Consider the following 15650-nt stretch of genomic DNA (forward strand, 5'->3'; position numbering starts at 1 on the left):
AGCCAGGGTTAGTAAAAACAGCGACAGCAGCTCTCAGACTGAGATTACTAACCTGGCCTGGTGCAGTGATCATTGAGTTATATGCAGTAGGGAGTGTGGGGTGGAAGGAGAATAGTGAAAAAGGCATTGTAATTATTCTACAAAGAATAATTAGGACCTAAATTTAAGTAAGGTATAGGCACTAGAAAGGAGGAGAAAGACTTAGACACATCACAGATGTGAATCTAGGGGATCGAAAGAAAGGAAGCGCCAATGAGACAAAGGGAGAATTCTAGAAGAAGGGATGATGTGGGGGTGGTGAGGATTTCGGTCTTGGATAGACTGATGTTGAAGCTTCTAGTGAAAAACTGAAGATTCAATTCAGTTTGGGAGAAGCCTGTGGCCAGAGGCACATATTTCTGAGTCATTTATGTCCAGGTGATAGTTGAATAAAAACACCATCTGTCCAGGAGGGCTTGCCCCATTCATCTGCCTTAGATGGTAAATTATCAACCTAATAAGCCCTTTAACTCTCTTTCCATATTCCTCCTCTCTCTCCCTCTCCGCCCTCCTCAGCAATTTCTACCACTAATAGTCTTTATGCAAATTTCTCTCAAATTTACATCTAAATTCCCTAAGTTTCTCCTAAACTCTAGATTAGCATTCCATTTTTTAGCTGGAACTCTTGATGTTACTATTTTGCACTGGCTTTAGTTCAATGTATCTAAATTCAATGTATCTAAAACAGAATTAATTATCTTTTCCCTCAATGGCATTACCAGTTAGCCACAAGTTTTCCAGCCTAGAAATCTTGGAGCCATCTCCAACATCTCTCCTCTTTCACCTCCCACATCCAATCTGTTACCAATTCTTATATTTTCCACCTCTACTGAAGCTTTTGGGATCCATGCTTTCCTTTCTATAAACTGTGCTCACGTTTTCGACACCTCCTTACTTCATGGTTAGCAATGATCTCATTATGGTTGCCAAGTCTTGAGTCTCTTCCTGGACTAATTCACGATACACACAGCTGCTAGGTTCATCTTTCTAAAAGGGGAATCTGAGCATATTACTCTCTACTCAAAGACTGTAGATGCCTTCCAGTAGTTACAGATAACGTCTCAGCTCCCTACCATGGAATTTGTGAACTTGCACGATATGAAAGTGGCTAACTTTCAAGCTTTAGGTCTTTTTACTCTTCTCTTTGTACCTTTTGTGCCTTTTTTTTTTCATTTACATGAGTCTTTGCAAAAAAAATGGCTTTTATTTTTCATTTTTTCTCTCTGTGTTAATGATATTCCTTTGGTCAGAAATGCCCTCTTTACCACCCTTTAAAACCACACACGTTTGTTATTTTTTAAGATCTTGTTCAACATTACCCCAACTCTTAGAGGCTTTCTTCAGTCCTCATGTTCTGAATTAATAGTTCTCTTCCTGGCACTCAAATAGCATTTATTTCTCATATTTGGTGCTTGTTTCCTGTTGAATGTGAGTGCAGAGGAATTCAGAGGTGAAGGAGGTCCCTTTTAGTTAAAGAGTCTATAAAGAGTTTGTTTCACTAAAGAGATAGGATTTGAACTGGACCCTATGAATGGAGGGCATTTTGGTTATTGTGAATCAGAATATTCCATTTACGAGAATGGAAAGAATTGCTGCAGAACAGGATATATGATGTACAATAGTAAGTAGACTAACTTGGCCTGAAAAGAAAGTTATTTTAGAGGAATAGTGGGAAACAAGACTGGGCAGACACACTGGAGCCTGATGAAGGACCGTGGGGTAAAGTACAGGCTAATATACTCCCCCACTCCAGGTGGAATGCGTGTGATATTCCTGGGACACTCCTAGCTACCCAAGAACAAAAGGAAAGGGGTTTAAGTGCTTGCCATGGTGATGTAGGAAACTAAGGCAAATGAAAAATTAAATTCCTTTACTGTCTATAGCCCATTGACAAGTCCTTGAAACCAGCAGAGTGACCTCCCTCTAGGAGTTCAGCTGCCTCAGATGATGACACTTTGCTAGAGGCAAAAGGGAATCTTAGCTTAACATTTTCCCATCTCCCAGGATCCTGTAAGTCTCCTTCAACGCATAAAAATTCCTTTAGAAACTTCTTTTTTCTCAACTCCCCCAAGGTATATGCTGGCAATCATACTCTAAGCTTATGGCTCCCAATATACATCTGAAGAGTCTCATGAATGGGGCGCCTGGGTGGCGCAGTCGGTTAGGCGTCCGACTTCAGCCAGGTCACGATCTCGCGGCCCGTGGGTTCAAGCCCCGCGTCAGGCTCTGGGCTGATGGCTCAGAGCCTGGAGCCTGTTTCCGATTCTGTGTCTCCCTCTCTCTCTGCCCCTCCCCCGTTCATGCTCTGTCTCTCTCTGTCCCAAAAATAAATGAAACGTTGAAAAAAAAAAAAATTGAAGAGTCTCATGACTGAGATTTTACTAAATGGTAATAAATGGAGTCTCCCTAGCAACAGCTAGCACCTCAAGATCCTGGAAACCTTGCTTCCAAAATACCTTAGAGACTTACTCTATTCCTGACCCCCTCCCAAACCAAGAGTATGTAATGAGTTACCGGTCGTGACCTCACACAGCTCTTCTGCCCACGGGTCCTGTCCCCATGCTTTAATAAAACCAACTTTTTGCACCACAGATGTCTCAAGAATTCTTTCTGGGTCATCAGCTCTGGACCACCTCACCATCACCCCGAAACTTCATCAGAGCCTATTAATGCTCTTACATGGAAAACTAAGAAGTTTGAACTTCATCCTCTAAAATAGTGATGCTTTGTGTTTTGTTTTGTTTTGTTTTGTTTTTGAGAATTTGATAAAAACTATGGACTTTCATTCCCCAGAAAAACTCACATAACTTTATGTACTCCAAGTTGTTAAAGTAATTTCAAAGAGTTCACTGACCCCTGTAGTTCATCCACAGATCCAGGATTAATAAAACCCAGGGTTTTAGGAACATCATGCAAGAGAAGTGGGTGAGTAGGCTGGGCTGGGGGTGGGGCATAGGGAAGTGGGGTGTGTTTGTGCAATTAGTTGACTACTTCTAAAATACATGTATGAGGTCATTAGGGCCTGAACCTGGGTGGTTGGACAGGAAGTGATGATTATGGGAGAAGCTTTGAAGGGAAAGCCAATCTGGTGACTGATTAGATACTGAGGCTGGAGTTGAGAGAAGGGCCAAAGATAACTGTCAACATTAGATATTGAGTGCCTGGAAAAAAGCTGGTCTTATTCTTAGAAATAGTCATCAGAAGGGGAGCTGGTTTTATAGGGGAAATGGCTAGTTCATTTTAGATATCCTGAGTGTTTTATGATTTTGGGTGGGGGACAGTTCTAGCCCTAAAATATGACCAATTAGGCTGTCTTTCCTCACCCCTAAGGGAAGTTTAGGGTAAGGCCTAATGCTGGATAATGACTGGATAAAACTGGATAATGACTCCTTTGGATAAATAGATATATAGTAAATTTCATTCTTAATTAAACTATAAAGGCTCAAAAAAGAAGGAGACTAAAGTTATAATTTAAAATAATTAGCGGGGTGCCTGGTTGGCTCAGTTGGTTAAGCATCTGACTTTAGCTCAGGTTATGATCTCACAGTCTATGAGTTCGAGCCCCGCATAGGAATTTGTGCTGACATCTCAGAGACTGGAGCCTGCTTCAGATTCTGTATCTCCCTCTCTCTCTGCCCCTTCCCCGCTCATGCTCTGTCTCTCTCTGTCTCAAAAATAAACAAAAACATTAAAAAAATAAAATAATTATAATTTTATTTATTAATATTATCATCAAAAGCTTTCTTGCAAGGCTTAAGAGGTTAAACAAAGCAACATAAATTATTTTGACCAAGTATAAATGGCTGGTTAGGAGCACCTGGGTGGCGCAGTCGGTTATGCGTCCGACTTCAGCCAGGTCATGATCTCGCGGTCCATGAGTTCGAGCCCCGCGTCAGGCTCTGGGCTGATGGCTCAGAGCCTGGAGCCTGTTTCCGATTCTGTGTCTCCCTCTCTCTCTCTGCCCCTCCCCCGTTCATGCTCTGTCTCTCTCTGTCCCAAAAATAAATAAACGTTGAAAAAAAAAATAAATGGCTGGTTATAGAAATAACTTTAAAATTATTTGCATTTGTTTGGGCACACTAAAAGGAAAGTCTGGGGAATGAGGTATCAGTTATGAGAGGAGAGCTTCAAGTTAGACGTTAGGGAAGGGAACCACCATAGACATCTGTTGCTTTTCTCGGCCTACTCCCCAATACTCCATGTTCTGGTAACAACACTTTGTTCTCCTTTTGGTGAACTACCACTTGTTCACTTCTCACTTCATAAATTTGCTTCCATCTGTTTTTTTTTTCTTTATGAAATAACTTCAAAAATAGCTGACTGGTTTTCACCAAGTTTGACATAATAATAAATGCTATCAAGATCCAACTCATGTATGGTTCAGTGCCATCTTGAAACAAAAAAGATGGCTTTTTAACAAAAAAGCCATTAATAATCTTGAAAAATGTGTCATTCCTAGTGTACATGAGACCGACGATACAAAAGCAATCGATGTACGTTTTGACGTAGAGGCCTGAATAAAGTCTCCTGTTCCCGGAGTCATTAATTTAGAAGTGGTGTTTTCTCTACTGTGTAATTGTTTGCCTAAATGCTCTGGGAATACTGCTTCAGTTCTGTAAAGTATCGTCCTGATCCAAACTCAAACATTGAGAAGTTAACCAATTTCAACAAATCTTTAGTTTACCAATAAAGTCACGACCAGGAAGCACAACCCAACTTCTATCTGTCTGATGACTTTACAGAGGCTAGACAGTTGCTTAGGCAGAAAGAACGGTTACCCCTTACCTGCAGTGGACGACCACGGGCCCTCGGCCCGTGGCAGCAAGTCTGTCTTCTTCTACATCCAGCATGAGCTGTAGAAGGGGCTGGGCACTGTCTGGAGTCTTGTGATCCGGCCATGAGGTGTACCAGTAATGCTTCACATGCTGGGTGTGACTTCCTTGCTGAAAATAGCGATAGCCACCAAATGCCTCATTTACTTGTGGAACTAAAAGTCATCCAAACCACAATACTGAATACCTTCTATCACTCCCAGCTTGCTGGCAACTTACTTCTGTCTGGGTGGAAAAAAAAGATCTAGGAGATTTCTGAAGAGTACTCTTCCACCTTGAGAAAACTTTACTACAAATAGGCTGATGTCAAAGTTTGACAGTCTTGAGAAACAGATATTTAAAATAGAAAATGCGTATGAAACATATGCTAGATAGGTGTTTGTAATTTGTTATAATAAACATAAGGGTAGATGCGAAGGAAGCCAGGAGGGAATCTGAATGGACCGTGTTTCCTGTTCTTTGAACATTCTTGACAAGGGATGATAAACATATTAACTCTCATAGGAACACTTACCCTTACATTTGGCCCCTACATTTGAATTTCTACATTCATCCCAAGTTGTAGTTTCTAACAGCAGTTAGGAGTTCCGGTAATAAGGAGCTAGAAGGGGTCGCTAGATGAGAGTGAGTGAGAGTCCATGCACATCATCTCAAAACCCAGTGCCCGGCTGGGGAGCTGGCACAGGGGAGGCACTCAATGAAATTCCTATCTCGAATTCCCTTCTAAAAACCCTCAGTGTAGGGGCGCCTGGGTGGCTCAGCTGGTTAAGTGTCCAACTCTTAATTTTGGCACAGTTTATGATCTCACGGTTGTGAGATCGAGCCCCTTGTCAGGCTCTGTGGTGACCGTAAAGAGCCTCCCTGGGGTTCTCTATCTTCCTCCTTCTCTGACCCTCCACTTCCTCCCCTCTCTAAAAATAAGTAAATAAACTAAAAAAAAAAACAAAAAACCAAAACTAAAAACAAAAAAACTTTCAGTGCAGCTCGGCTTCTATACTTTCTGTGTGATGATTCTGTACCATCAGGGAGGCTCTAGATAGGATTGAAATCTTTGAGATGATTGTTCTCTAGAAGCAAAAACAGTACCATGGCAACGTTCCTCAGCATCTGCTGCCCATAATTTAAATAAGATAACTTTTCTATGACATAATCTGGTCTGGGGAAAGTCCCCATAAATTACCGTAACTCCGAGTTTGGGAAGATCTCGTCAACACTTCAGGTTTGCCTTGCCTCCTACAGCCACCCACAAGCACAGATTTTCTCTTTCAGTTTCCAGACCTTACTAAAAGCTGCTTAGACCAAAGTGACCAAAAAAAAAAAAAAAAAAAAAAAAAGCGGGGCTGGGGAGGCACCTGGGTGTCTCAGTCGGTTAAGTGTCTGCTTTGGCTCAGGTCATGATCTCACAGTTCGTGGGTTCAAGCCCTGTGACTGGCTCTGTGCTGACAGCTCAGAGCATGGAGTCTGCTTTGGATTCTGTGTCTTCCCTCCTCTCTGTCCCTCCCCCACTCTCATTCTGTCTCTGTCTCTCAAAAATGAATAAAGGTTAAAAAAAATAAGAAAACACCCAAACCGTGGTAAAGTCTCCAGTACAAGCCTTGAAAGGCATTCAAAATGTTAAATCAGGGATGTTTTATTTACAGAGATTAGAAGATCACAACATCCGATTTAGTGAATTTCTTGAATGCCTACTTATGTTAATTTAGTTATTCCACATACTAAGAGTAACTGACAACAAAGAAATACATGAGGGAATGATCATACTTTCTCTTTGATTTTGACATTATTAAGATTTTTTTTTTTTCAACGTTTATTTATTTTTGGGACAGAGAGAGACAGAGCATGAACGGGGGAGGGGCAGAGAGAGAGGGAGACACAGAATCGGAAACAGGCTCCAGGCTCTGAGCCATCAGCCCAGAGCCTGACGCGGGGCTCGAACTCACGGACCTCGAGATCGTGACCTGGCTGAAGTCGGACGCTTAACCGACTGCGCCACCCAGGCGCCCCTTATTAAGATTTTTTTTAAAGATTATCTTTAAAAAAAATTTTTTTTAACATTTTATTTTATGCTTTGAGAGAGAGACAACGCAAGCAGGGGAGGGACAGAGAGGGAAACACAGAATCGGAAGCAGGCACCAGGCTCTGAGCTGTCAGCACAGAGCCTGATACAGGGCTCCAACCCAGGAGCAGTGAGATCATGACCTGAACTGAAGTCGGATGCTCAAAGGACTGTGCCACCTGGGCGCCCAGACATTATTAAATTTTAAATTGAATCTGCAGCACTTATTGGGGTAAACAATTTCAGAGTAGAAATGTAATCCTCTCATATCATCTACTTTTTAGATACTTATAGCTTTTTCTTACCTTTAAGACAAGGTTTCGAACGGTGTAGTTATCACATTCATTTACATTGATAACCAGAACCTCAACTTTCCCATAAATTCCTCTCTTTTCTGGCCAGTATAACACACATTTCTGGAGGAGGGGAAAAAAAGAACACAACAGATATTAATGATTTCACTGGTTTTAGGGTACTTTTCATTCAAGTGCCTCAAGAGTTTTTATTTAATTAATTTTAAAAAATCAAGTATCAATTTTATAAGGCTGGAAATGTACAAAAAACCAGTGAGCTGCACATTTAAACAGGTTACTTTTATGGTATACAAATTATATCCCAATAAAATTTTAGAAGGAAAGTATCAGTTTTTACAGGTGCCTGTCAAACACTATTGCTAATAATCCCATACAAAAAAGGGCAAAATTTCCCAAAACTCTGCATGAAAATTGAGAACTAAATTGAGAAATTAAGGATTAAGAAATCAAGATCCAAATATTAGACTTTATCATGTGATAACTCGACATAAGAGGAATGTTCTTTCATAATGACTGAGCCAAGTCAAATTTTCCTGCTTCAAGTTCAAGTGTCTAATAAGAGTATTTGTAAAGTTTCAGATGCCACAGAATGAGATCTCTCTAGTATGTAAAGAGGACATAATGATTTTTAATACATTTATGGTACTATATCTTCCAGGATCTTTTCACATATAGGATCTATTGAAATAAATGCATAAAAAAATTATTAAAAAATTTTTTATGATGAATCCTCTTTGAAGGTTTTAATGAGTAATAATAATTATATTGCAACCACAGCAATATAATATGGTAATTAAGGTGCAGGCTTTGGAGCCAGAGAACCTGGGTCCAAATTTTGGTTTCACCTCTTATTATTAGCTGAGAATCTGTAAGAAAGATACGTAATGTCTCTGGCCTCAGTTTCCTCATCATTTAATACATTAAAAGCACTTCAGACAAAGCCAGACATACAGTAAGCATTTAAAACACTTTGTTCTTATTACGGTTGCTCTATTTTTAGGTTTTTGATCTAACTGATTCAATCATCACTTAATTATGCATTAGATAAAGCAGTAAATATTGCATTATTATGATATCCAAGCTACATTATTAAAAGAAAACTACAAAATGAGATTCAAACATACATATAGGCTCATATTATTCATTATTTTGTCTTTTAAACATCTGCAAAAAAAAAAAAAAAACCTGTGAATTTTACTACATATTTCAATGATTAAAAATGTAAAGTGTGAATGCCGCTGTTTATTTTAAGTGCCCAGAGAAGCAATGTTCATTTTAGAAATACTGTTTAAATAGAACTTATAATTTTCTTGCAAACACACATGCACATTTATAGAGAAATTTCTTCACTTGTTGCCTTCAGTCAGGTAGACCTTTTAGTACTCAGGATACTTGTTTCTTTACATCTATGTCAAAGGCATAGGACCTTACATGAAAAAAGTTAAGAACTTATAGATTCAAAAGAGCAGCAAAAGAAAGAATCACAGATTTATAGAACTAAAGGAAAAGACATGTAAAGTATCAGAAACACATCTCAGGGACTCTTTCTTGCTAAGTAGTAGCCATTCCACGCCAGAGCCAGGATGGAAGTCAGTTGCCCTTGTGGAATCACTGTTTCTTTCATCCATGACAATAAAAACACATTTGCATCCTCTACATTCTGGTCCTTTTCCAAACAAAGTAAATCATATTCACCTCTATTTACATGCCACCCCACACCCAGGCCCCGAAGGCAATCAGGCTGAAGGCATACTCTGGCCGACACAATGTTAACATTAAGAAAAGAAATCTTTTAAAAATAAAGCAATGTATTTCTCTCCTCATTTACTAGTGCCAAATGTCTAAAATTTCCCAGGTTTGTTAAAGAGAATGATACTAACCAATTTGCCTGGTTTCTTTCAATGAAGCTTCAATTATTTCGCTGTAAGACCCGAGCTATTGTGTATCTTAAAACCCATGCCTCCTGGACGCATCCAAGAAGAGTGACAAAGAATCTTGAAAAAGGTATTGAACAAAGCAAGAGACATTCAGCGGTCCAGCGGTCTGGTATACGTGCCCCATTGTCCACGATGAGACCTGAGCAGCAGGCCCCCTCCTTGGGAAGGTGGCTCTTGAAACCCGTAGGAAAAAGCTGCAAAACAGGAGCTCAAAGCCCGCACCCTGACTCTTAACAATACTTGAACAGCCTTGTGCACCTACTTGATAAATGGAAGCGCTGCTTGCTTCTCTCTCAAGCTTGCCGGGGCCCTCTTGAATGTTTTTCTTGACTCTTTACCAAAAATGCAATTGGCAGTCAGCTCCCAGTAGACAATGCAATGTGACTTGTTCATTCAAACAACCCTTAATTAGCATCCCATCTCCTTTCTGAGATACAATAGCTTATTTTTACACACTGAATACATTCCCCCCCCCCCCCACTTTTAGGAGAACAGAGAAAAAGAGACCAGATAAGTGTGGGTGCTTTTTGAATATGAGGTGGGGGAGAGCTGCAAATGTAGTTGTTTAAAGAGCAAAAGTTCAGGTTCAGGTTATTTTTGTGAACAGCTTTTTAGGGTTTCTTTATTGTGGGGGTAACAATGATGTGAAAGAGGCAGAAAATGCAAGGAAGGAAAATGCTCTGTTACAGATAATACTGTGAAACCACACTAATTGTAGGTAATTCAGAAGAGCACGCTATCTCACAGAATATAACCCCAAATCATCACTATTCTTTGCTAACTGGGCTGAGCCTTTCAGTGAAATTATCTATGGATTCCAAGAATCCATAATTTGGAGGAAAAAGAGGTCTTCAGAGGCTCATGTGTCTCTTGTACAAACAAGTGATTAGTGAACCCTGACTATAAAGATTCTGGACATCAACCAACTCTTCATAATCAGTGGTTTACAGCAAAAGTAGAATGCAAGGCAAAGCAATGCAAATTCCTATATTTTTATGATCTTATTTTTTCTTTGACCCTCCCTCTCAATCCCACCACATTAGGGCTATTTGAGTATGAAGAGGAAGGAGGTCTAGCTAGTAATTTAGTTGCCTGGGGAGAAAAAAATGTATTTTTAAGTTACTTTCTTTTTAAATTCTATGCACTAAAATCAAAAAGATTTTGTTCTCTGAGCTAAAAACATGTATCATCACAAAGACAGTGGCTCTAAATAAGTAAAAAGAAGATGGTCAGGCTCATTTGGATTGCATTAGCATATGAGAGGTATAGGATATGTCAGATTGCCTACAGTTACTGTAGTTACTTTCATTCCTGGCTTTCCAACTAAATATTACCAACACAGGTGCAGCAACTTAATGTTAAAACTACCTTCACCAGCATATCACTTAATCCCTGCCACAATCATCTGAATTTGGTAGAACAGGTTTATTGCTATTATTATCATTTATCATCTTACAGCAGGGGAAACTGAAGCTCAGGTATTTTGGTAGGGGGCTCTGAGAAAATTCCCTTGGGAGCTAAAACTCTCAGAGCAAATATCATTTAAAAAATTTTTACTTTCTATCTCTGACATCCGCTGTCATCCAACCAACCGTACTTTACCACGGCATTAACCAGTGGCTTTCCTTCTCTCTGTGAAATAGGCTGGTGCTCATGCGACACATGGTTCTTGGGCCAGTCTCTTACTAAGCCCACTGCCTCTCTTATTATCTGTTGAGCTTTACATGTTCACCAAGGTGTACTTACATCCAACCCTCCTTATGGTAGGTAGAGTCATTATCGAAGCCCCATCATTTAATTTTACATAGATTAATGAAACATGAAGGTGCAAAGAAAATAGGAAATAATTGTATAAGTTAAACAAGTTTTTCGTTGGGAAAAAAAAGGACTCAGTAAAGAAAACTGCAGTCAAATCAGGTACAGGTGACAATTGTAAAAATTAGTGCAAAGTTTGAATCTGCGCAGGATTCTGCATTCATAAATCCTTTACAAACTTTTCTGTGTTCTCTTTCATTTAAAAAAAAAAAACTGAAATGGGCAAGTTTGATGATGTATAAAGGGCATGATTTCCATAAGCCATATGATCTAGAACTCCAGCTTCAGACCAACACTAACAAAACAAGTCCTATAAAAAAATGAAAAATACTTAGTGTGAACAAATGTACATGTCTTAAGATAAAACAAAGCATTGGAGTTTTTTGGTTGCTGTTTTTATGATTTTTCCACTGTAACTTCTTTGACTAATAGTGTCAAATAGGAGGGATTCTAATTATAGTTAGAAGCAAAGCAAGCTAAGACAATTGAATAAAACCCAGCAAAATAAAAATAAGGTACAGTTATGTTTGGAATATAAGCGTGTTTGAAAGGACAGGTGAGTGATTTTACTTGAGAGCTATCAGCTTTTGAATTGTGGGCCACCCTTAACTGCTTGGGCAGTATGAGTGTCAGACTGCTGGTCACGTAGGAAATGGTAATCAGGCTTCCCAGCATTGATGGGCAGTGCTAGGCCAGGCTGCCTCTCTAGATATTACAATAGCTAATTCTGCTCCTCCAGGAAAGCTGAAAACTGGTCAGCGGGAGCTCCACCGTTTACATGCCAGGTTGGCCTCCAACATTACCTTCCTTGACCTTCTTTGGACAGACACCCTGGTTCTGAGACTCAGTTTGCTTGTTTCTTTTTATTCTTGATACAGGCATACCTCTTTTTACTGAGCTTCCCTTTCTGTGCTTTGTAGATACTGCATTTTTCACAAATTGAAGATCTGTGGCAAGCCTGCTTGGCAAAAGTCTATAGGCACAATTTTTCCCAACAGCTTTGGCTTACTTCATGTCTCTCTGTCACGTTTTGGTAATTCCCACATATTCAAACTTTTTCATTATTATTACATTTGTCATGGTGATCTGTGACCAGTGATCTTCGATGTTACTATTGCAATTGTTTTGGGGTTGCACCGACTGCACCTACCTAAGACCGTGAACTTAATTGATCCATAGTGCTCTGACAGTCCCACTGACTGACCATTCCCTGGCTCCTCCCTCTCCCGGGGCCTCCCTATTGGCTGAGACACAACAATATCGCAATTAGGCCAAGTAATAACCCTACAGTGGCCTCTAGGTGTTCAAGTGAAAGGAAGAGTCATATGTCTCTCACTTTCAATCAAAATCTATTAATGATTAAGTTTAGTGAGGAAGGTATGTCAAAAGTCGAGATAGGCTGAAAGCTACCTCTTGTGTCAGTTTGCTAAGTTGCGGATGCAAAGGAAAAGTTCTTGGAGGAAATTAAAATAGCCACATCAGTGAACACACGAATGGTACGAAGAGAAACAGCCAATTGGTGATATGAGAATAGTGGGATTATTAAATAAGAGCTTGGCAATTACTCATTTATTTATTAGAAAGTAGAATGGTTCACGAAAATATGAAGCCTGAGAATTTCTAAAGATAACTCCACCTTCATTTTTTTCTGGAGGAAATGATTTTTGTCTCTTCCAAACAATGATGCTGAACACAATTGGAAGTTGGCACGTTTTTGGTAAACAGCATTTTCCTGGTAGTGTGAAGTTTACTGCATATTTCTTTTTAAGCCAGAATTCTCAGTATCATTTTGATCTGTGAAGCATCAAAGTTTCCTCTATAGTGTTATATTTATATCATGGAGGGTCTGGACAGAAAGGAATTTTTAATTTTAATTTAATGATTAACAGTCTACTCAGATCTAGGAAATGCTGTTAACTCCAGCATGAGTTCTGGGTTGTCAGTTATTTTCTTTCATCCCTTGCTAGATATTGTTCTACTGATTTTTGGCTTCTACTGCCGCTACTGAGAAGCCATTTGTTACTTACTCTGTTGTTAAATCATCTCCCTTAGTGTTTTTTAGTTACATAGATGTGTCTAGTTGTGGGATTATTTTTACTTATCCAGCCTAGGATTTATGGTGCTTCTCAAATCTGAGAGCTCATGTCTTTCATCACTTTTGGAATATTTCCTCCAATATTATTTCTTTTCTTATATTCTCTTTTTTCTTCTCCTAAAATATCCATTATCTATACATTGGGCATTTACATACATACTGTCCTCTATGTCTTAAACTCTTTTTTTTTTTTAATTTTATTTATTTATTTTTGAGAGAGACAGAGACAGAGAGAGCACAAGTAGAAGAAAGGCAGAGAAAGCAGGAGAGAGGAGGCTCCATGCTCAGGCTCCATGCTCAGCACAGAGCTCCACATGGGGCTTGAACCCACAAACTGTGAGATCATGACCTGAGCTGAAATCGAGGGTCAAACCCTTAACCTACTGAGCCACCCAGGTGCCCCTATATCTTAATCTCTCTTTTGTATTTTTGGTCATTTTGATCTTCTAGGTAATCTCCTTAGCTCTATTTTTTAATCCAATCATTATTTATTCAGCTATGTCTAGCCTATTAAACCTAATGATGCTTTCTTTAATTTTAATATCTATATAATATTTATTTCTAGGACTGTTTGGTTTATTTTAAAATCTTCCTACCCTTTTGTGATGGTAACTTGTTCCCTTGTCAAGTTCTTAATTTTATGTTTTGTGTGCTTAATTATAAAAAAAAATAGCCTATATTTATAGTTTCTTTTATTATAATTTCTTGTGGGTCTATTTTACCTATTTGTTATTTCTTCTGATTTTTCCTTATGTTGCTTGTTTACTTGTGTTGTCTCATTATTTTGACTTGTGAGCTTCTGTTTGGCTGGGCTTTTTCTGTTGAAATTCTGTCATATAAATCCCGAGAGTGTATGCATCCATAAAGTTTTTGCCTTTGTAGAGTGCCACTGAGAGTCATCAATCCAGTATTAATTTTTATATTAATTGTTATACTTGGCATTTCCTGGTTTTCAAGTGCTGAATACTACAGAGAACCTTTTTATCTCTCCCATGAGAAGACCAGATTTAGATAGATTAATTTCCTGGTATAGTCCTATTTTGGTCGGCAGGTTTATTTTCGTGGTTCACCTTTTCACTGAAGGCACAGCTCTTGTAGGAGCTCGCTTTATGGAAGGTCTCCATTCCAACTCTTGGCTCCTGCAAGCCCAAGGCTTTGTCTCCAGGTCTTGTATTGTCATTAAAGCACAAGTAACCCATAATTCTCTGGTTTTGTGCCTTTTATTCACTTTTTGCCGGCTGGGACTTTTCTTTCCCCCAAGCTCTGTTACGCATGCTATTTTTATTTTACTGTTTTATCTGTAAAACATCAAACTTTCCTCTATAGTATTATGTTTACATCATGGAGGGTCTGAACAGAACGGAATTTTTAATTTTAATACTGAGTAATGCAATCTACTCAGATTGAGGAAATGTTGCTAATTTATATTTTACATTTTATGCTATTTAAAATTTTAACCAGTATGACTAGTTTTGTAATGGGAGGTTTTTCACATTATCTGGCTTATATGTATGCAGGAATGTATATACAGATGCATATATAGAGAATGTACATTTTAAGCTTGAAAAATATTTTCCTACTAGGTAAAATAAAGGCAAAATGCCATGGGTGTTAAACAACTGTGCCGGAATTATCAGCGTCCCAGTGTGTTGATAGATTGATATGGGTGACACAGCCGAGAATATTAGGGGCTATTTTTATTATGCCACCTCTGGCTTTCATATAAAATTCATAAAAATACATTTCTTTAGTAAGCTATATAGTTAATTAAGTACATAACTTCATCTATAGACCCCAAATAGACTTTTTTTCCAGGATAACTTTCAGAAAAAAAAAATACTTTATCTATTGTAGCAAAGATGAAAGAATGCAACGAACTTTACAAAACTCATAAACTCCTGCGTGTAAGCCTGGATTTTCTTGATTAGCAGCCAGAATATAGTATACTCATGGGATAGAACTCACCAGAAAGGTAAAAAGGAAAGCTCAGCTTTCTTAAATTCTTATTGTCATGTTGAAGCCCTGACACAGTAATTTTAACAAGAAAACAAACACAAGCGCTGACTAAAACCAGATGATAAATGATCCAATAAGATGCCCTAAAATGTAAGCAGTACCTAGGATAGCACCCTTTGGGAATTACACAATTCTCTTTTTATGATGTAAAGTACAGAATGAGTGTTCTACAAGCTAGACCCTGAGGAAAGACAGCTAGTATGCAAATGGAATTTAACTTTGACCCTTTTCTTGGATTTCTTACAAAGATATTGAAAAAGTTGCTTGACTTTTTGAAGTTAGTCAGAGAAAGACAAATATCATATGACTTTACTCATATGTGGAATTTAAGGTACAAAACAGATTTACATAAAGGACGGGAAGCAAAAATAATATAAAAACAGGGAGGGGGCCCCAACATAAGAGACTCTTAAATACAGAGAACAAACTGAGGGTTGCTGGAGGGGTTGTGGGTGGGGGGAAGGGCTAAATGGGCAAGGGGCATTCAGGAAGACACTTGTTGGGATGACCACTGGGTGTTATATGTAGGGGATGAATTACTGGATT

General features: G+C 38.8%; 1 protein-coding gene across 2 annotated transcripts in view; it reads right to left on the reverse strand.

Moving 5' to 3' along the window:
- PTPRR (protein tyrosine phosphatase receptor type R) overlaps positions 1-15650 on the reverse strand; it is a 246474-nt gene that overhangs the window by 18663 nt on the left and 212161 nt on the right. For both annotated transcript variants that reach the window (XM_043565026.1, XM_043565027.1), the window contains 2 exons: positions 7233-7343; positions 4825-4982 (listed from right to left, as the gene is read on the reverse strand). In XM_043565026.1, the coding sequence (XP_043420961.1) occupies positions 4825-4982; positions 7233-7343 (269 nt within the window). The remainder of the gene's footprint in view (positions 1-4824; positions 4983-7232; positions 7344-15650) is intronic.

This window comes from Prionailurus bengalensis, chromosome B4 (assembly GCF_016509475.1).
Source record: "Prionailurus bengalensis isolate Pbe53 chromosome B4, Fcat_Pben_1.1_paternal_pri, whole genome shotgun sequence".
Lineage (NCBI taxonomy): Eukaryota > Metazoa > Chordata > Mammalia > Carnivora > Felidae > Prionailurus > Prionailurus bengalensis.